At 39.5% G+C, this 22,042-nt stretch overlaps 2 protein-coding genes across 3 annotated transcripts in view; both read left to right on the top strand.

The window, feature by feature from the left end:
* Positions 1–18,311, top strand: part of MAMDC2 (MAM domain containing 2) — a 56,561-nt gene extending 38,250 nt beyond the window's left edge. Inside the window, exons 7-13 of the mRNA XM_039710064.1 lie at positions 1,067–1,213; positions 2,102–2,367; positions 11,794–11,887; positions 13,667–13,819; positions 15,299–15,558; positions 16,183–16,267; positions 16,578–18,311. Of these exons, the coding sequence (XP_039565998.1) occupies positions 1,067–1,213; positions 2,102–2,367; positions 11,794–11,887; positions 13,667–13,819; positions 15,299–15,558; positions 16,183–16,267; positions 16,578–16,639 (1,067 nt within the window). The 3' untranslated portion in view covers positions 16,640–18,311. The remainder of the gene's footprint in view (positions 1–1,066; positions 1,214–2,101; positions 2,368–11,793; positions 11,888–13,666; positions 13,820–15,298; positions 15,559–16,182; positions 16,268–16,577) is intronic.
* Positions 18,312–20,380: 2,069 nt separating this feature from the next.
* The window catches only part of SMC5 (structural maintenance of chromosomes 5), a 41,663-nt gene continuing 40,001 nt past the window's right edge, over positions 20,381–22,042 (top strand). Inside the window, exons 1-2 of one of the 2 annotated variants that reach the window (XM_039710056.1) lie at positions 20,381–20,531; positions 21,745–21,886. In XM_039710056.1, coding sequence (XP_039565990.1) covers positions 20,425–20,531; positions 21,745–21,886 — 249 coding nt within the window. In that variant the 5' untranslated portion in view covers positions 20,381–20,424. Of the gene's footprint in view, positions 20,532–21,744; positions 21,887–22,042 lie in introns of those variants that run through there. The other variant, XM_039710057.1, reaches the window with a different exon arrangement.

Here is a 22,042-nt window from a genome sequence, read left to right as displayed (position 1 = left end):
AGGCCATGGCTGCAGGAAGAGTTAAGACACATAGGAGGGCTTAGATTTGGTCAATCTGAGACTGAAAAGACCTCAGGCATCACTCCGAAGCCACAATTTTTGTTCTACTAAAGCTGATTGCCTGTGTACCTGCCACTGGTGAAAAAGCTCTCTTCATCTCCATGAAGAAAGGTCATATGTGCTGCTGTAGAGTGATGTACACAATGACCTGTGTCTGGGCTCCTGGCAAAGCCAAAATTTGCATGACAGCTTTGGGTTGTGCCTCTCCTTCCCCAAGCACCTTCTATAAGAGACTGGTGAGGCCTTTGAAGAAATAGAAATGTTTTACTTACTAGCATGGCCCATACAGCAGGGTCACTTCTTTCAGACTGAAGCAAGTTCTGACCCATGAATTCCATAGTGCAGGTCAAGAGAGAGCCATCAGCAGGGCTGGGCGGGTCTTAGCTTTGCTTTTAATCAACTTTACTATAAATGGTTCAGCTTTCTTCACTTCAGTGTTAGCACTGTGTGAGGCAAGCTCCAAAGGAAAGTAGCCATGAGGTGGTACTGGAACTAAAAACTATTTTGCTTATGTACTTACAGCATGCATAAGCACACACATTACACATAACTATAAAGAGGATTTTTAAGAAATGCTCTTTAAAGAATATACTAAATACTAAATATTGATGTTCAGTGCATGCACAGGCACATGGACACACTAATTTTGTCCTAATAATCTTTTGGTTGAAGGAAGGAGCAGATGAAAACAAATGGTCTGAATGTCTTTGTGAATTTATATCCTGAAGGAAGAAACTGGTCTTAATATCTGGAGCTCATTTGTGTTTTAGGGGGTTTCTCCTGGCTCCATGAAAAAATACAAGAATATAAGACCAACTTGCAATCGAAATTTGATCATTTGGTTTCATCATGGCTGTGCGCTATATATATGTAACATCTTTGTGCATGCTTATCTTTGGTAAAAAAAAGCAAGACAAACCAGAGTATGCTTCAGCATCCTTCTGCATCAAACCTATGAATATCACACTGTACTCATCCTAACAGAACATATGCATCTTTCTTTTAGGAGCTCCTTTCAATCCTGCCAATGCAGGCTGCAATTTTGAGGAAGATCTGTGTAATTTTTACCAAGATCACAAAGATGGCCCAGGATGGAGCAGAGTGAAAGTGAAGCGCAATGTGTACAGAGCAGGAGATCACACTACTGGATTCGGTGAATCAAAACTGCTTTTTCCTAGAAGAGCCAAACTATATATAAATGTTGTATAAAAGGTTAAGGTTAACCTATTGTATCATTGTTCACTCTGTTAAGTAATTTCACTGGCACAATGGTTGGCTTTCCTCAGTGCAACTCTCTGCCATTAAAGGTCACTGCTCACAGCTTGGTCCTGTCTGGGGCTCTGGCTGTGCTTCCCCCTGTGTAGAGTAAGAGGGTCACCTACTGAATAGTCAGGTAGGGCCATAAATCAGAGTATCTTCACTATACTGCTCTGTAGTTACTGGAGGGATGAATCCAAAAAGATACGGAAGTAAGTGTAATAATAGGGTAATGCATTTTTTTAGAGAGGTAAAGTGGCTTTTTAGCTCTTATAGGCTTAGGATAGTTGGCTTTTTAAAGGGAAAACATAAATATTGTGTAGTGAAACCACATGGTGAAAAGACTGTTAAGTTCTGAAATTCAGACATCTCTTTCTGTAGAGTATTCATGGTTATTAATCATGTGCACTAAGGTCTCAGTTCTTTATACTTGCTGCAGGGAATAATAGGCCCTGTGCCCCACCTTCCCTTTTTTTTTTTTTTGTCTCACAGTGGTAACCCTGAAAAGGCTAGTTTTCCAGCAAGGCCAGCAAGCCAGGGAATTTTTTAAGGATAAATTTGATAAGTGCTTATTTCTGGTAACTTAGCCATGTGCCAGTTTAGCTAGAAGCAGACAGATGCTTTTGGAAAAAAATGGTTATTTCCTGTCAGAGTGTGATAATCTATTTCTTGCCAGTTGGAACTGTTTTTATAACCCAAATCTGATGCAATAACAGAAGCTGCTTTAATAGCAAATCAGCTGTGCTAATACCATATTAAATACAATAATTATGCTGTCTTGCAGGCTATTATTTATTGGCAAACACAAAGTTTACATCACAGCCTGGGTACATTGGACGTCTGTATGGCCCAACCCTGCCAGGAAACTTGCAGTTTTGTCTGCGTTTTTATTATGCCTTATATGGGTTTTTTAAGATGAGTGGCACTCTTGCAGTTTATATCTTTGAGGAGAATCATGTTGTTCAAGAGAAAATCTGGTCTGTCTTGGACACTCCAAAGGGAGTTTGGACTCAAGCTGAAATCTCCTTCAAAAAGCCTATGCCTTGCAAGGTAAGAGCCAACTCTTCAAATTTTCTGAATTCTGAGAGGAGATTTTCCTTGCCTTCTCAGAGTTCTTTGTTATAGGACAAATCCTAAGTGAGCTATACCTGCAAATTGGATTAGCTGGAGATTTCACCAGAGGAGCTCTAACAAAAGCCATTTGAGTCTTGGTCTCTCAGCATGCTCCACATCCTCTCATTTTTGTCTCTTTATTTCCTATATGAGTCATATCATTGTCAACTCAATTGCAGATTTCAATTAATCTGAAAAGTACTGGTAAGTTCTGGTCAAAATGGGGAGCTGATCCTCCTTCACTAAACTCAACTGCTGGGTGACAATATGAAACTAGAAGTCATTGTAAATGAGAGCAATGGATGTGAAGAATTAGCAGTGTCTTGTTGGAGAGATCATTATGTTATCTCAGCAAATTAATAACACATTAGTACTTGATATCACTTCCTGAATAAGTCCTTAAGCCACTGTAATTCCTCATCTCCGCTCTTTTTTCAAAGACTAACTTTTACACAGATTTCTGTAAGTGCTACTTCTATATTTATCCTGATTTCTGTAACAGATTTTCACTATCAGTGAGTTGTCTACAGAGAACCAGATAGATCATTACATGTTGACCAGAGTGTGATAATATGATGAACATACGAATGGAAACTTGTCTTGCAACTCTAAGTATTTCTAAATTAAAGACAAACATCTTAAATATTTTCTCCACTACAAATTAGTTTTTGAAATAACAGTAATTACTGACGATAAAAGCTCACCAAAAACCAGCTGCCTAACTTGTGTTGAGAGGCAAATTTACATTTAAGATTTAATTCCTAGTTGTTGGGTAGTGTTTTCTGTCAGATACCTGATACCTTAAAGTTTCAATGGTTTTTTAAATGTACTTTATCCATAAAACATAACAGAATTTGTAATTCCCTTTCAATCATTAGAGAATAAAAAAAGTATTTAATTAGTGACCGGCAAGTGCATACTAGAAAAGTTTCTCATATTATCATTCCAAGATACTTGCAACAAAGTTTAAATGGCAGTCTTATAATTTACTTTTGTCATCTCCTGTTTAGGTATTTCTTTATTACTTCTGGAAGGGTTTAGTAGCTGATGTAGCCTAATCAACTGTATGAGTAGTGATGACATCTGAGCACGACTGTTAGAACTGGTTGACAGCCTTGGAGGTGGCAGGTTTATAGCATCAGACATTTACATGGAAAATCTTTTCCAGCATGAATTTGTGAAGAACAATTTTTGTTTTCCCAGAAGTCAGGATATGTTAAAGAGTTGTGAAGAAGCTTGCCTCGCTGCTTCTGAGTCTGGAGGTGTGTAGGAGGGGCAGAAAAACTATGCTCTGCAGCATAGTTTATTGGCCTCTGTCAGTTCTCAAAAACCTTACCTGGGTGCTTCAGGTCTTGTAAAAGTCTTCCTTCCCATGGAAACAAGTGCCAGAATGTTTCTGTTGAGGATGGATTCCTTAAATATCACAAAATATTGTGAGATTTATTGGGCTTTACATAAGTCTGCATGTAGTCAGCAAACCATAATTCAGGCACCTCTTAGCTAAATAACTATGCATTTGAAAAGGGAGTTCAGTTTATAAGGTTTTCCGTAGATAAACAGAAGAAATGGGTGAAGTTCTGAACAATATTAAATGGAAAAGTACATCAAGATACGTTTACAGATGGGAAGGTAGCATAAAAAAAGACAAATATTGCCAAAGTTTAAGCATGTCTACTTAAGGCAGAGGGTGAAAACCTGGTGTAGTTACAGGCTGTCTGCTCATAATATTTAAAAGTAAGCTCAAATGAAGTTGCACAGTAAACTCGATTCTGGCTTTGCCTTGCAAGCTCATGTCCAACTCTTCAACCTCAATACTTTCAAAAGTCTTTTCATGCTTTATTCTGTTTGTTTCTTCTTTTCCAAGGCAACAGAAGGAAACGAAGTATTACTGTGTAACTGTGTAAACACTCAGGCTAGTTATCTGTGAAGATGTGTCCGCCTAGTAGTGAAATAGCTGGCAAAAGCCACTCATTTCATGTAGGGCGGCTGTGGAGGTGCACCAGAGCATGTTTTGGCCGGTGGAAAGGAGTGGTAGGAACCAGCAAGTAAGGAGGGATTACTATGCTGGTTCTGGAGGGAGACAGTGCTGAGAGACATAACAGAAGCTTGACCTCTCTTGTCTTGTCTCCTGCAGCCTTGTGTCTCTTGCCTCCTCACTGAGGCATCTTTATTTTAACTTGTCCCATAGGCAATGAGCCACCCCTCTGCCCCCCACCCAGTCTTCATCTTACTCTCAGCTCTAGACAATCCAGTTTTTTTCCCCTGTAATATAATTCATGTTCCATTCTGTTTGCCTTGCTTACAAATTTTAGTTTCTCAAAAACTAATGACAGAAAAGATAGCACTGGTATAAAGATCAGACTCTTGACACTTTTCTGCTTCTACTCCAAAGCCTTGGAGTGCTCAAGCTTTTCACAGAATTTTTTTGTTTAAGAGGGGCAAAATAAACCCTTTTTCCTAGCCTTGTTCTCAGAAATGATGGAACTGTTTTGGATTAAATCTTCCAAAACAAGGCTGTAGCAAGGACCTAGCATGGAAAATCTGAGCTGAGATCATTGTGTCTTGGCAGTATTATAGACAAGTGAAAAACAGTCTTTCAGCAGAGAGAGGTGGTCTCAAAATAAGATAGGACTGCCACCTTTCCTCTAATAGAGACATAGTGACTGATGTTCCTATGTTATTGTTCTCCGAGATGCAGCATATGTAGACTTGGATGGTGAGAAGTTGTAGGCATGCACAGTAGTTTGGCTGAGCATCTTCTTGGTTAACAGGAGCCACTTTTGGATTGGGTCAGCCCATGTGGAAACAGTAAACAGTCTCCTGGCACTTCTTAACAGCCGGTCAAGTCAGCGACAATGTGTCCTGAAGGGCAAAATTATTTTTTCAGCCAGAAAACAATTGCTATAAAATAACCAATTACTCACATCCTTCATCTTTTTGCTACTACGAATACTACTCCCAAAGCTTTGAAAAAGATATAAAACCCATCTAATACATTTTAGTTTTGATAGCATATTTGTTCGCATCAGGACAATAAAAAGATGCAGATTTTCATTTCTTGGTTTCTGTAATGGTTTTTGCAAGTTCTTTTTGAATTAGCTAACTGCAGTCTGGCACAAGTTGATGGCTTGAGCAGGAAATGTGAAGCTGTCCAGCTGGCTTTAATATAACATTTTGAAAAGAAAATATTTTAAAGGCTAGGCAGGTATGATCCAGCTAAGCAAGTCATAAATGTCTACACCTACATGCATATATGTGTGTTTGTGTGCATATATATTTATATTTATATATGTTTGTGTGTGTTTGTGTGTGTGTTTGTGCACATACTGTAAATACACATGCTGATAATACTAGTGAGAAGGCAGGAAATTTAAAATCCTGATCTTCTAATTTGTACTTGCAGCACTGTCTCTTCTAGTTGGTGTGAGTATCTATGGTCGTCTATACGCACAGTGTATATTGATTTATATTGTACCCAGGGAATCAGTGTGAAAAGAAAGAAATGCAAAAAAAAATTTCTAATGTTTTTTGAGATCACTTAAATCTTTCATGGTTTATTGTAAAAGCCTCTGGAAGGGCAGCATGAAAACCTCAATCTGAATTATATAGATTATTTTCAATTGATTGAATATACTGAAATTGATCTTCCATGCCAATACATGTCAGGAAAATTTAGGAGCTAACTGGATGAAAATTTCACATATCATATGCATCCTTGAGAAGCTAACATGAACTGTGAAGCAAGAATCTACATTTTAATATTGTGAGTGTGTGTGTGTCTGTATGTGGGTAAACACCAGCATGGAAAAATATTTCTCTTATGCAACTTCACAACCAAGTCCAAATTCCTAAATTAAAATGAAGGTTTGAGTTCAGTTGGGTCTGCTTTTATCAATTCTGCTCATTTTTGCTAGATTTGCGTTACCATTCTGAAGCTCAGGTTTTTGAAAGCAAACATGTTGTGTTTTTTATCCATCATGCAAGCTTTTGCAATATTACCTAGTAAAATAGTGCTTGAACCTCCCAAAGAGTTCAAAATCAAATCCTCAGAAAGGTAATTGGCATAACAGTCTAACCTACTATCCTATCTAGCTGTGGCTGCATTTTTGTATTCTTTTATTCCTCTTTGATTTTTTTTTCCTCATTCTCTTTGCTTGACTTCATCTGTTTGCTTTCTCTTATCCTTCATAACTAATTTTAGTTGCAATTGTGAGAAGGAAAATCAAGTGACTGTGTGTTGCACTTGAATATTTGCACATTTTAAAACAAAGAAAAGAGACAGAACAATGCTGAGAAACTTTGCTGTAAAATGCTGTGGATGCAAATAGTATACATACATTTAAAAAATATTTTAAAAAATAATGGAAAATAGACCTCACAGTGACTGTAACCACAGTGGTCCAGTTGTGACCTCCACTTCAGCAAGTTCTTCAGCTTTTTTTGAGTTGGACATATTTAGTGCTGGTTTGGTTCTTGTACTGTTTTTCCTAAATATCTATTATCACCCTGCTGCCTTCGTAGTACTTGATCTGAGTGTCTTTGGACCTTTCTTGTCACATCATCACTGTGGTGATGCTCAATGTTAAATTACTCTAGCGTTTATTTCTCTTTGCTGGCAAGAAATTTGTGTTTCCTGCTTGTCCACCAAAGTAATAGGTAAATGACTAAACTAATCATGGATAAACAATGAAAACCTAGATCCCTGTGATCAAGTCAGTAGTGTGAAAAACACAGTTCTCCAGTCAGGTGCCAACTGAAGGAGGGCAGACATTCTCCTGCTCCTCCTCCTCTACACTTGTGTCAAATAAAACAGTTTTTTGCTACTGTTCCAACAAAACCTTTATCAGCCTTCCCACAATAAGGTATGCACCCTAAAGAGGCTGGAATGAGCTGCAGTTTTATAGAACAGTCCTGTCATTCCTTTCCTTACCTTTTAAAGTAAACTTCTTGAAGAACAGTCACTAGAAATGCCTAAAATAAGAATGGTAGAGTTTGGAAACAGTAGAATAGTGCTGCTATGTGGGAACCTCAGTTCCTGTGGTGCTTGATACACGGTTATGGAAACAGCATACTGGAAACTGAATAAGTTCCTCAGGTTAGGAAGCAGTGCCTAAAGGGCTTGCATCTTCATAGTTGCTAAGCAAGGTGATATGTTGCATGAAATATTACACATCTCCTTTTGGCATTGCCAGTCCTTAATGGACAGGAAAATGTTTGACTGGAGTGAGGATAGAGCCCTTCCAGATTTGTGGAAGTCTGGGAGGGTGGTGGGGAACTGATGAAAATATTAGTGCCTTGTATATATTTGTGTGCAGGTAGCATTCTCTGCTACGCTGTGCAATCCCGCAAGAGGAGATGTAGGATAAACAGCCTGTGGCACTAGGTTTTTGGTTAGCTTTATGTTTCTTTTTCATTGTTTATTTCTTCCTTTAGACAGGAAAGGATTTCAAAAATACTTGTTCAACTGTCACAAGCTTATTATCAATGTTATCCAATTATTTATGTGGAAGCTTTCATATTACATTATTTTTCCCATAGAAGCTCGTTGTATTTACATGGCAAGAAACTGAACTTGCCTGGTGAGTGCCATTTAAATCAATTTGTTTTAAATGACAGAAACTTACAGATGTTCTAATTTTGGCTTAATAGCTTATTTGAATTCTTGATAAATTACTTTCTGACTGTTTAGGTCAAAGAAGTACAAGCCGCTTAAAATCTAGTCTTATTTAAGTTAGCTATGAGAAGCTTGGTCTACACCTGAAACATCTGTACTGAAAAGCCCTGAGACATTCAGAATGGTTTTCCCATCCCTGTGTGGTCAGTCCCTGGCTTACATGCTTATTTGTAATCTCTTTATTTGCATAAATGACTGAAAAGTCAGGCTCCCTGTCTTGTGTGAAAACATCTTGACTGCTTCTTCCTGTCAGGTCACACTTTTGTTTCTAGTGTTCAAATTATTTTTTGATTTTGTAATACTGAGTTTTGTGTCACTGTGAGGAAGTTACAACAGTAGTTTCTCAGAAAAAAACCACCTCAGACTCCACTATAACTGTCCTTCTTCTTTAGGAAATTGAACTTTAAATGTGTCTAAGTGATGGACCGAGTTTTGTGTCTACGCAGATTTACAGTGTGTCATTTAAACCTAGGAATATTCATTAGGATGGAAAAGATAAATTACCTTGCTGCAGAGGCATAGCTTACTTTTAAGTCACCAGATTGGGCTGTTTTCATGTTTTTCTTCTGTTTGGCAGATCTGGCTCGCTAGTTGAGCAAGATGTACATGTTCTGGGATAAACAAGGAGGAAAGAAAACACATAGAGCATATAGGGATCCAAGGGAACATACAGGAATCTCCATTTCTCCTGTTCCCAGTCCAGCTTCCATAAAACCTCCTATAGCAACCTTCCCTATTATCTCTCTGAAGGTACACTGAAGGTACCTTACTGCATGTCCTATTTCTTCTCCTCTAAAAGCAGATTAACTTTATACACATTTGAGTTTTAACTCCTTGTAGAGTCGCTGAGTGCTAAGGATTAGAAGTCCCCCTCACCCAGTATCTGCAGCACAACCCAATATGGTGTTTTGGCAGAAGCTTGCTCGACGAGATGTTTTCATCTGGCTTTGCTCATACCTCATATCATCCAGGATAAGTGCTAAGAAAGGATTATTGATACTTGGACACTGAAGGCCAGGACCATTGATTAGGCACTGCAAGATAAACAAACCAGCTTCTAAGCTGGGGCAGTGATTTGGAAGGAAACTGATGCCCTAGCTGTGTCCTGTTATTGGAACAAAAAGAGACATAAGAGATATTTTTTATTTTTCAGTAACACAGGCAACACAACTGCCTTCACTGGATAGTGTTTTTAATTTAGTGTCCAAAATGTGAGTGCAGGAATCTCTGTTACCTAGCTTGAAACAGTTCATCTGCCATGCTGTATGACAAAAAAAGCTCAGCACAAAGAGTCCCCTATTGTCTTCTCCAAGGTATGAGATAAAGTCATAAGAATTTATTTTGGAAAAATTGACCTAGCAAATATTTTAATTCAAAACAAGAACAAATGCAAAGCAACTTGAGATTAGTTCTATTGAGACTGTAGGAAGGATTCAGAGATCTGACTCAGGGTGAAAATGAGTAGTTGAGTAAATCCAAGTTGATAGAATTTTATTAAAGTTCAAATACTCAAATATTTTGCTTTGTGACAGAAAAGGATATTTAAAACAGAAGAAGAGTGAACAAATTCAACTTGTGAATAAAAATGTTCTCGTCCATTGCCTAAAATTAAATCAAGAATTAAACAACAAAATAAATTGAGGGGACTGTAACAATTTCAGTATACTTGCTAAAGCAAATACTGAAAACTCTGCACTCCCAAGTAGAAGCTCCCAAGTAGAAGATTTAGTAATTTAATCCCTGAAATTACAGAGTGTGCTCATGGTAGTGTGTCCCTCAACACCACAAAAATCAAGTGGAAAACTAGTGAAGCTTAAGCTACAGATGGCAAAGCTGAACAAGCTTATAAGTGTCACTGAATCAGATCAGTCCTTTGGTTGTGCAAAGATTACTGGTTCAATGGCCTTTGAGAGACCACAGTTATTGTTGAGATGCTTTTTAAATGGAGGGCTTTCTCCAGGATCCAGTGGGTAGTTACATACCTTATATGGAACAAATTACTGCAATCTAAGAATAAAGAACTTAGTCCTGCTCCCAATGAGGTCAATACTAAAGCATTGCTTAAAACATGAGTTCACAATGTGGAAATGTTATTTCACAAATGAGGGACTTCACCTTACATGTGTGGTTTTCTGAAGATTCATGGATTTAGGGCTATAATATGTCTTCAGTTCATTACAAATGTTCACCAGAATGCATTTATTTAAATTCTGGAGAGTGATACTCACCCAATGTCAGTATCCTATTTTAAGCTTATTTTATGTTTTTTTCCAAGAGATGCTACTGTTTTTAAAGGATTGTCCCTGTGTCCTGTTAAACCTTAAAGCTAAGATACAGTTCTACAGTGGGAAAAAAAAAAAAAAGGTGTGAGGTTTAGGCCACCATATGCTGAGCAGTTTTGTATTCTCTGCAGAGGCACTTCTTAACTCCATACCAGTGGCAATGTACAAGACAGATAGTTAAAAATAACCAGGATTGGTAGCACTGAATGGAAGAGTTTCAAAAATTGCTCCACCCTGGGCAGCATAATGCATGCATGCTTCCAAGTTTTTGGTGTAGTTACTGTTATTATCAGCAAATGAGTCAATAAATACTACATAGCAAAACAAGCTGGCAAAATACCATGTAGGCACCATACTGAAGGTGTTACCAAGCCTACTAGAAGAGAACATACTAAATAATGCTCTAAGAACTTTTGAATGCCTTTTTTTACCCACATGAAAACTTGTCAGTCAGCATTTAACCTCAAATATGCAACTGAGGTGTTGTCCAGAAGATTAAACAGTTAGAAGTGACAGTAATCCTTCTGCAATCTCTAGAATAGACCTCAACACAAAGGAATTGTTTTGAAAAACTCCTCCTAAATTATGGTCATAACCTCAATGGTCAGACAGATGGTTTGGAGTGGTTAGGCCAAGAAAACCGCCAGCAGTGTTTTCACAAAATAAATCCTAATGTGTCTTCTGTAATTCAAAGAGCTTTGTGTCAATTTTGGCAGAAGGGCAACTGAGTCTTACACTTTCTTTACATTTTGTTTATCTCATGAGTTACTTGTATTTTTCATGGCAGAATTAATGTTTACTCAAATCAATGATCTTGAATGTTTTTATTAATCTTCATTAATTCAGATGAACACTGTGAATTATGCATAACATTTCAAGTCTCCTGCTCCACAATGTCATGGCACTGAGTCATTTATGAATAATCCCATTTTGTGTAGTAGTTTCAGTTCATCTCTATTATTCTTTGCATTTTGCCACAGCCATTCTTGTCCATCACTCCACATTACTCTTTCAAATTTATTTTTCCATGGATAAAACCTCCTAGTTTTCAGGATAAGATAGCTGAAGATATTTGAGCTGTTCATGTTGGGTGTTGGGTAAGAAAAAACCACAACCTCAGTGAGTCATGTTTTCTCACAGACAAAAAAATACTCTAGGGAATTACGTACAGACATACATAATTTGCCTACAAAAGTGAGAAAATACTTTCTTTGGATTGAAAACATACATTTAGTCCCCACTGGAATCAATATTTCAGTCGTTGGCAGAATGTGCCAAGGCAAAATGGATCCATTATTCCTGTTCTGTAGATTTCAAAATTATCTGTGCATTTGGAAAAAACACTTAACATTTCAGACTCTTAACAGTGCCAGGTTTTGTACCTGAAACTTCCTTCCTGTATCGTAGGTTGTCTTTGTTAGCTGGTGTAAAAGCTTCTGGGACTGTGGACTGGTGGCACTGGATGATGTATCATTGAGCCTGGGGAGCTGCCAGGCTGCTGGTAAGACCATATGTATTTGTCATCCAACAGCTGCTATCCTTTTGAGAAGAGTTCGTCATACACCTTCATTTTCCAAGCTTATCCTACAGCTGCCTTTGTCCTGTTGTGGTTTCTTGTCTTTTTTCCCCCCCCAATACATATGGCATAAATCTTATTTTTGCAAAGTAGCAAACATTCAGCAAGGACCAGTTTTTGCTCACAGGGGTACCAGCTAACTCGTAATAAATTTGAGTGACTCCAGAGCAGTTGTCTATAGGTGAATGGTCCTTTAAGGGCATTAAAATAAACCCACAGTTCAACTGAGTGAAGAGTAGTTTTCAGATGGTCTTGAAGAAGCCAGAAATGGACCCCAAAGCAATCTTTTTCAAAACACAGCATAATTTTTTTTAGGCAAGAAATACAGTTGTGCAAGGCCAAGACACCTCACCTGAGCTACCTGAGCTACAGTTCTTTGATGCATAATTTTTTTTAGGCAAGAAATACAGTTGTGCAAGGCCAAGACACAGCCTCACCTGAGCTACAGTTCTTTGATGAAGACAGAGAAAAGCAGTCCAAGACTCACACTGTAGTGAGAAAAACTGAATGGTTTTCAGCAAAACTTTACCCTCTGATACGCACAGGCCAACCTCTCTGAACTAACCAAACTCCCTCTTTCGTGGCTTTGTGAGGTTTGACAATACAACAATTGTATCCTAATTAAAAAAAACCAAAAACATCCTCATGAGGCAGGCACAATCTACAATCCGTTCTTCTTTGGAATAAAGCCATGACTTTGCAACGGTCCTAATAGCTTTTTAATGACCTCTTCTGATTAGATTTTATGCATTCAGGCTAATAAAACAGAAAGAAGTCACAGGTATGAAACAAGATGCCATTTTTCTAAACTATTTCCAACAGTTGTCTGTTTTGCCCTGCTGTAGTTTCTAAATAATTGGAAAAGGAACCAAAGGTGCAGAACTGGTATCTGGGTGTATATTCATGCCATGGCTTGTCTCTGAGGGGAGCAAAACAAATGCCTGAAAAATGCCCCAGAGGTATGAGGCTTCCTCCTCTTCAAAAGGTGGAAGCAGCTCAAAATGTCTGCTTCTGAATGACAAATTAAGATTACCTGACAAAAGCTTCTTGGCATGCACCTGAATTATATCACCTTTTGTATGATCTAATAGAATTGAAATAATGAAAATACTCCAGTAATTGCAGCTCTGTGGTCTGTTGTAGGCTGCAGTAGAGTGTGGTGCCAAAGGAACAGAGGAGAGCTACATGTGGCATTGATTTCAGTTCACAAAAACTCCAGTCTTTGACAAGGCTTATTTATTATGCACATTATACATATTTATTATGCTGCTTGGGGTGCCAAAACAGTGAAGAAAATTACACTGGTAATTCTATAACATAGCCTGGTATAGAATCATAGAATTGTTACGGTTAGAAAAGACCTCTAAGAGCATTGAATCCAGCCATTACAACCAAAAGACTTCATAAGATCATCTAGTCCAAAGCTCTGCTGTGAAGACTAATAAACTGTTTTAAAGAATACTAGGACTAGTGAATGCTATTCACTGAGCTAGACTAGGGCACAGATTTTCCCAAAGATGTGAAGAGAATTAAATTTCATACGACAGTTTGAAGGCAGCTTGTATAAGCTTGTGACTATTGTAAGCATTGCCAGGTAGCTGTAATTGATGTCAGCAGATGAGGAAATGTATACATTACTTGTGTAATCTCTCCATATATCAGTCTAGTATATTTGATGTTTTCAACTGTATCCTTTCCTTACAGATTTGTTGCTGCCCACTCCTGGAGAATGCACTTTTGAAAAAGATGAGTGTGTGTTTACCCAGAAGAAGAGAGGTCGTGGGAGCTGGCACAGGAAGAGGGGTCCAACTCCCACTTCTTATACGGGACCAAAAGGAGACCACACTACCGGGGTAGGTGAGTTAAGTTCCACATTGAAATTTCAGAACAGATATTGACAGTTAATAAAAATATTAATTAAATATTTTAAATGATAAACCAGAAGATAGAGAAAGCTGTTACTCTTCTATTCAGAAAAGTTACTAATCAAATGAAGTAAGCACATTCTGCAGGGAACTCATGAGAGGTTTTGAGAATATGACATTTGATCTGAATTATCCCTAGGACATGTAGATAATTTGGTTGTCATGTCCCAAAGTAGCCTTTTCCTTAGGAGATAAAGGAGGATGACTGTCCAGATTCCACAGAAAAAGCTCCTTCCAAATTCCCAGTTTATATGAATATTCCCTGAAACTGACTTTAGACCTGTTTTCAGTTAATGTGGATCATTAAGTAGTCTGAGAAGTGAGACTGATACCTTGACTTGAAAACTGAGAGCCTTTTAAGCCTGGTCTGTGAATGATTATTTCTTAGTTCATTTCTTAACAGCAAGCTGTGCAAGGGGTTGGGATTCTTCTGTATGAACCCTTTTGGGTTCAAACTTAAAAGAAAACATGAAGAATAAAAGAGATCCCACAAGCCCTTTATCTTGAAAATGTGCTCCACAAGCTTCCTAGTGCAAGTTCAAATATTTAGGTGGGTAGGACCCCCATTAGCATGAGTGCACAGAAAACTGCATCACCACCAGCCATAGCCTAAAACATACCCTCAGATGTACTTGCAGCTGTCTCGGAATTCCAATTAATCAATCTCTATCTGAGTGCATTTCCTGGTATAACAGCAGCTGTAGTGTATTCTTCCTTTGTATTCTTTTCTTTGGCTATGTATTTCAACAGATATAACCAAGTTTTAAGGGTTCAGGCCATGAACTGGTGAAAGGCAAATTCATGCCCCTCATTCCATCACTCAGATATCACCAGCTGGAGCAAACTGAGGTGTGTGAGAAGACTGAGGAGCATCCCCACATCCCATCCGCTGCATAAAGCAACTGTTCTGTTTTGAGATCTATGCTCTGCCAGAAGACAATGAACTCAGATAATGCAGGAACTCTTCATGTAGTCCCAATGTTCCCTTTTTCTGGTCTGTCCCTTTACCTGCCTGTCACCACAAGTCCTGGGGGTGAGATTGCCTTCAGAGGGAGTGGGAATTCTCAAGGATCAGTGAGACGGGTGGAATGCTGAGAGCAGCAGCAGCAGCCAGTGGATGCTTGAGAGTCTCTTTTGATATTCAAGAGTCCTATTTTCTGCACAAACTCCTAGTGAAGACATCCCTTCAAAGCCACGCTGTAGTTTGGTGGCAAGCAGCAGTCAAGAGAGAAGGTGAAAAGGGAGATCATCTACAGCTGTAGATCCCTAATTCATACACTGTATTGGAGAATTCCCAAGCGGGTTTGTACCAAACCTAGTGCAATATAATATAATGAGTATATTGAGCATAATGAACATTCCAACCTAATATGTCCTACTTTGCTAATATTTACTTATATATCTTTTAAAGGATACTACATGTATATAGAGGCATCTAACATGGTCTATGGACAGAGAGCATACCTAGTTTCAAGATCACTAAGAGGAACATCTGGAAAACAGTGCCTGACATTTTTCTATCATATGTATGGAGCTGGGACTGGATTATTAAGTGTTTATCTAAAAAAGGAAGGGGATGATGAAGAAATACCTTTGTGGAGGAGGACAGGGGAACAAAGCATCTCATGGCTAAGGGGACTGATAGAATATGAAAGTGATAGAAACTACCAGGTAAGAAAAACAAGAAAGAAGCAGTCAAATTGGAATACTGAAGTGAACTATGTACTAGAATCCAAGTTTTGTATTGTTAAAAAAAAAAATAAACTAAAATGTTTAAATGTAGGTGGCATTGAATGGATACCTGAAGCATATGAAATAATGTAATTTTTTTACAAATTAAGTTAGGGAGGGATTAAAGACATGAATAGGTTGCAAGTAGGAAAATAGTTATGAATTCAACATTTTTTAACATGTTTAAATGCTATTTCACAGTATTTAAATTTAAATGCCATCATTTTTTGTCAGTAATGGTAGGGCTTTTTCAAGATCATTTGTGTAATTTCTTTTCCTTCAGTTGTTTGTAGACCTGTCCAGATTGTAGACCTGTCCACTGAGCTGTGATGAAATGGCAGCTTCTTGTAGGGTGGTCTTTCTAAGGGGGCACCAAGGAGAAGGGATGATGCAAAGCCAGAGGCCTATCTAAGGAGAAGGGAAAACAAAAGGGTGAGGGAAAGGAGAGGGGAAGGAAGGACAGAGAAGGGGGTAAAGGGTATCCCCTGAATAGGTTGCATGGCTATTATTTTTTTCAGTCCTTCCACCATTTGGATTCATGAAAATTTGTGTCTTACTTTACAGATTATTTTTGAGGCAATCCGTGGTGTGTCAATAAGAAGTGACACTGCAATTGATGATATTCTGTTCCAGGCAGGACCTTGTTTGGGTAAGTGTCACGATACTTTGTAAGAGACAAAGACCTGAAATTCACAGTGATTGTTTGTGGGTGGGTGATATTTCTCTTGAGTCTCCATTTGAATTTAGTATCAAGCTGCTGGGTTAGTGCAGAACTTTTACCCTCTAATAGGATGTGAGATCATCCTCAGAATTTTGACTAGTAAAGTGGCTGTAGACTTTTTAAAACCACATGAAAGTACTATTTAAATCCAGCATGCTAATTAAGTTCTGCTGTAAGTATTCTTATGTATGACAAAAATAAAAATAATTACAGTATTTCTTCATTCTTTGTATTCCAGAAGTGGAAGAAATTCAATTCTCATCAGGCTATCCTGACAGCTTAAACGAACTTGAATATTAAATACAGTCTGCTGAAAGGAATGAAGTACATTGAAGAATTGTATGTGAGAAACTGCACAAACTGCCTATTTTAAAATATGTTTTAAGTAAATACTGAACTGGTTTGAATACACACCAATACATAGGAAGAACTTGGAGCGCTCATGTTCCTCGCCTTTTCAATGAAATTATTGACTCAGGGCTGCTTAGACCATAATTTTTTGATATTATTTCCTCTTTTGCATGAGGTATCAATTATTACATAAAGGCTTCCCATTTTGCACAGATCATTAATTTTTAATTTTTTAAACGTTTCTGGTATATAAGTAAAAAGAGGAAATTCAAGTTGCACAATTGAAGTCCAACATTGCGTTATCTTAAATCTGCATTCAGTGAATGTTTTGTGTTGGGGATAGAATGGATTTTTATTAAGAAAATTATAAATGTTTTGAAATAACAAAGAAAATAGTGTTAGCTACTAGTATTATCCTACAGGTTAAGTGCAATTATTCTCAATGACAAATCTCTCTGGGAAACTTAATACTCTCCTGGCAATTTTTGTGATAGTGTATTATTTTACTATAACAAATATATTTGTCAATAACAAACTCACTTCTAGTGTTCAGTATAATTCAGCATAAGATGCTGGCCTGTGGAATTATATGAAATGAAACACTTTAAAGCCATATGTTTTCTGGGATGAGAGTCTTGTTGTTCTTTTGGGGTTTTTTTATTAAATAAATTTGTACACTCACAGAGAATGCACTTACACTTTGCCCAACCACAACCACAAATATCTTACATTTATATTAATAGGAAACTGAATTCACGTCTTGTTATTTTTTAAGGTTTTGTGTATTTGTGTGTAAGGGTTTTTTTTCCAAATTTACTATAACTTCCTAATAAAATGTAAGTTTGAGTATCATCTTATTGCTCTGCTCTAGATTTCGTACTAATCAGTGTAAGGAGAAAGAACTGAACCTAATAAAGTAGCTTGAATTCATTATTTTGAACATGAAGAGAATGAAATGTGGATCACATCACCGAAGAAGACTAACAAAAAGTAACCTGAACTGCTGCAGGAAGCTATGTACTGAGTGGTAGAAATACTTCTTACAGCCACCATATCCTGGTTCTTTCAGAACTAAGAATATGCTTCTCCTAACCACCTATGAGGATCAACAGCACCTGGGATGACCTAGGCTCTTGCATCTTTTGTAAATTATCATTTTGGTGACAGAAACAGTTGAAGAGATTGTTCAGTGTAATACATTCAATACACATGTATTTATTTAACCGCACAGATAGAAGCCATTTCTTGTTTCCTAGAGACTGAGGAAGAGCCAAAAGTAATTGATATCTTATCTGCCTCTCCTAGGTACCTACAGTCTCCCTAGTCAGGTACTTATGAACACATCACTCTTGCTATTATTAAAAAATGAAAGCAAACAGAAATAATGGATGGTTTCCTATGCATCAACGCAATTTTACAGTTGTTCTGTAAAGTGCATATTTTGGTATCAATACTCAGCTCAAATTATCTAAGCAGAAAACAAGTGAAGTGGTTAAAGTAATTAGGCTTGGTGCTTCTCTGTATGGAAATTAAATGAAGCATGAAGTACAACTGTTAGGCTCCTATCTCTAAAGATTTATATAACTCTGCCTCACTCCATCAGATTTAGGCTGATAAAATAAAAACCTAAATGAATGACTCTAAAGTGCTCTCCACTGAGTGATTTCTAGGGACTTCACTGCTGCAGTGATTTTTATCAATATCACTGAAGGAAATACTAATCCACAAGGTGTGAGGCATTGCCCTGATGAGGGGAAGGGGAGAGGGGGGAGGAAAAACTCACCAAAAAAACCAAATCAAAGAAACACCTAAGTTCTTCCTTAAGTAGGGAACATCACCTTTGCAATCTTTTTTGTGGCAGGAGTTAAAATACAGAGGGAAAATTTAAAAGGTGACTTTAATTTACTTCAGTGTCTGATGAGTATCAGTTCATAGAATAAGAAATTCAGAGTGAAAGAATGGCTACAAAACATTTCAAAACTGGGTATTGATACATTAAGATTTCTCCACTGGCAAACTTCAGTTTTATGGTGAGGTGAAAAAATATTCTATCAGCTCTGCCCAAATGGGAAATGCCTCATGGAATTAATTTCTGTCCCAGACCAACATTTATTTACGGTTTTTTCCTTTCTTCACTGCTGCAGTAGCTGTACCAGGACCACTGTGGGGCAAAGAACAGTTCTGAGACTTGCCATAATTGTTTAATGTCTGAAAAATTCTTCAAAAGCTAGTGCAGACTTTAAAAGTAATTGCTTTGATGCCAGATGTGTAAATTTGTAAAATGGACATGAAAAAAACCTTGAAAAGTAACTATAATGCCCCAGGCAGTAATGGGCTTGTATTTGATTGCTGTAAATGTAGCTTAGTGCTGGACTGGAACTCAGCTTGTCCTGAGATCAGTGTAAAGCCATTTTATTGTCCTTCTGTTCAATACTGGCCATATGTTTAATATTGGTCTTATTCTTTAAATATCGTCACATTCGTTTTCATTTTATTATTATCCTTATTAATTTCCAAAAAGAGGGCAAATTCGGACCTCGTTTACACCAACAGAAATCCAGAGTAACAACTGTTATAAAATGTCACTGTTACTCTGTCTTTATGAAGTAAATGAAATGGTATTCTGACTATGGTGTCACCAAAATAAGACTAATATAAACTTCACTTTACAATCATGAATATTAAGAAAGACAGCTAAAGCCAAGCGCTAAGAGACCTGGCATTTTGTCTGCCTGGATGTGAGCAGAGGTTGCCAGTGTGACTGCCCTCAGTCAGGAGACCCACGGCTTGGAAGGAGCAGCAAAGCCTGGAGAGAGCACACTCCTCTTGCAGCGTGACAGACACAGAGTCCTCTTCTGCCTCTCACGTGTTGAAAAAGAGAAAACCTGACTCTCATCCCACCTCAAAGAAAAGATGAGCTGTCGTGGTGCATTCCCCGGCCACACTCCTCACAGGAATTCTCCTTGGGCCTCAGCCTTGATCCATGGCTCCTGGGCTCACCCTGGAGCTGGCCAGAAACACCCCGGAACTGCGTGCCAAACCAGCCCCTCTTGTCTGGCAGGCAGTCTTGGCGCGTTATTTACCTGAACCATTACCCTGAATCATGGAATCACATAATTGTTAGGGCTGGAAGGGAGCTCTCGAGATGGATCTATTCCAGCCTGCCCTGCCAAGGCAGGGTCACCTACAGCAAGGGACACAGGAATGTGTCCAACTGGGCTTTGAATGCCTCCAGAGAGGGAGGCTCCACAACCTCCAGGGGAAGGCTGGTACAGTGCTCTGCCACCCTCAATGGAAAGAAGCTCTTCTCATGCTGAGGGAATCTCTTGAGCTTTATTTTATGGCCACTGCTCCTCGTCCTGTCGCAGGACACCACTGAAAAGAGTCCAGCAACCTCCTCTTGGCCGCCGCCTGTGAGACAGCTGTATGCACCAAGGAGATTCCCTCTCAGGCCCCAAACCAAGCACGCCCAGCAGCTCATTGCGCCGTTAACAGCACGCAGGGCAGCGGCACGGGCCGCGCAGCGCGCGCCTCCGTACCGCTACCGGCCCGGCCCCGCGCAGGCGCTGCCGCCGCCCCAGCAACAGGGGCCGCCCCGCCCCGCCGCGCCGCGCCAGCCAATGGGCGCCGGCGCCTCCGGCCAATGAGGAGCTTCTGGGCGGCTCAGTGCCGCCCCCCGGGTAACCGGGCCGGGCTCGGCCCCCGGGGGAAGGCGGGTGCTGTGCGGGAGGAACATGGCGGCGGCGGCGGCGCGGGAAAAGGGGAAAGCTGTGAAGCGCGCCGAGTCCAACTCCCCCTTCGTACTGGGCTCCATTGTCAGGATCTTTATGAAGAACTTTTTGTGAGTGAGCGGGGGGCGTTTCTCCCCACTTGAGCGTCCGCGGCCTGCTGCTTCCGCCACGCCGTAGAGGGGCCGAAGCGGCGGAGCTGGGTCGCGCGGGTACCGAGGGCTGGAGCAGGGAGTACGGGAAGCGGCATTCATGGAAGGTGGTGTCCTGCTTGGAGTGGGGAGCTGGGAGGCGCCGCTGTGCGGGTTACGAGTCCCAGGGGCTGTCAGCGCTGTGTCGGCTCCCTGGGCTGCGCTCCCCGGTGCCGGCCAGCCCTGCCCGCCGGCGGTGGCTCCTGCCGGCCGTGCAGCCTCCGCGGGCTCGGTGTCTCAGGCAGGTGCCTGCCAAGCACTGGAGAAGGGGAGACTGCAGAAGGTGCTCCTGGCGCGGTGGGGATAGGCCTTGAGACTCATTAGGATGAAGTGTCTGTGGGCTTTGCGCGTGTTTTTTCCAGCTGTTGTGCACTGCGAATACCAATATTTTTGGACGTGTTTGGAGCAGCAGAAGTTGTCGGACAATTTTCTTACGGCTCCATGCGAGCCTTGAAAATCTTCAGTAGTGTAGCGCATGAGTCACGTGTTAGATGTTAATTGAATCCTCAGAGACAGTAGTTAAATTCTCATTAAGGGTTCACAAGTGCATGGTTTATAATAATGTGTTGCTGTTAACTGCTTTGTACTCCTCCTTTTGTGGTACTATTTCAGCTCTTGTGTTTGGCACAATGGAGGAATAGAATGATTCATCAAAGGATTCTTTATAAATTTAGGGTGTTAACTTGATACGAGTTTGCAGGGGTGGGTTTGGTCTCTTCCCACAGTTACTATTGCAGTAGGCATTCTGGAAGCACGTGATGAAAGATGGCTGATGCAGTTAGGGAAAAAAATGAACACTGGAGATGAACTGATACGGTAACTCTAGAAAGCTACTGCATGATCCGTTTTTTGTCTTCTTTTTGATGCATTAAATAAAACGAGAAGTCCCAGTAAGTTAATTTAAAAAGTTATCATCATATTGCTGGATTTTATTCTTCATAGTCACTGATTTTAAAGGAAGTTCTGCTGAGTACTCTGGCTGGTGGGAATGTATTTGTTTTCTTACAAAACAGTATTTCATGATTGGGTCTAGATGAGGTAATTGTATCTGTTTAATAAAATAATGAAATGTTTCTAAGCACATTTCTTTTTTTTTAAGGTAATAGAGTGTTAAAAATCTTGCTTTGCTTTCCAGAACTTACACTGTCTGTGAAGTACGTCCAGGGCCCAACCTGAACGTGGTTGTAGGTGCTAATGGCACAGGCAAATCAAGCATTGTTTGTGCCATCTGCCTGGGACTGGCTGGAAAACCTGCTTTCTTAGGCCGAGCTGATAAGGTAGTTATGAGCTTTTGTAATTTTAATAGTTAATCTGAATTTCGTTCAGAGCACTGTCTAGCAGAGGATAAGGGGAAGGATTCTCTTCATTAATTTGCTTTACTGTTGTAAAAAGACATCTGAATTGAAGAGTACCCTGGTCCAGAGACAAAGGGG

This window comes from Passer montanus, unplaced genomic scaffold (assembly GCF_014805655.1).
Source record: "Passer montanus isolate IOZ18808 unplaced genomic scaffold, ASM1480565v1 scaffold222, whole genome shotgun sequence".
In the NCBI taxonomy this organism is placed as follows: Eukaryota; Metazoa; Chordata; class Aves; order Passeriformes; family Passeridae; genus Passer; species Passer montanus.
Note: the sequence above shows the minus strand (reverse complement) of the source record. Positions and strands in the feature narration are given on the sequence as shown.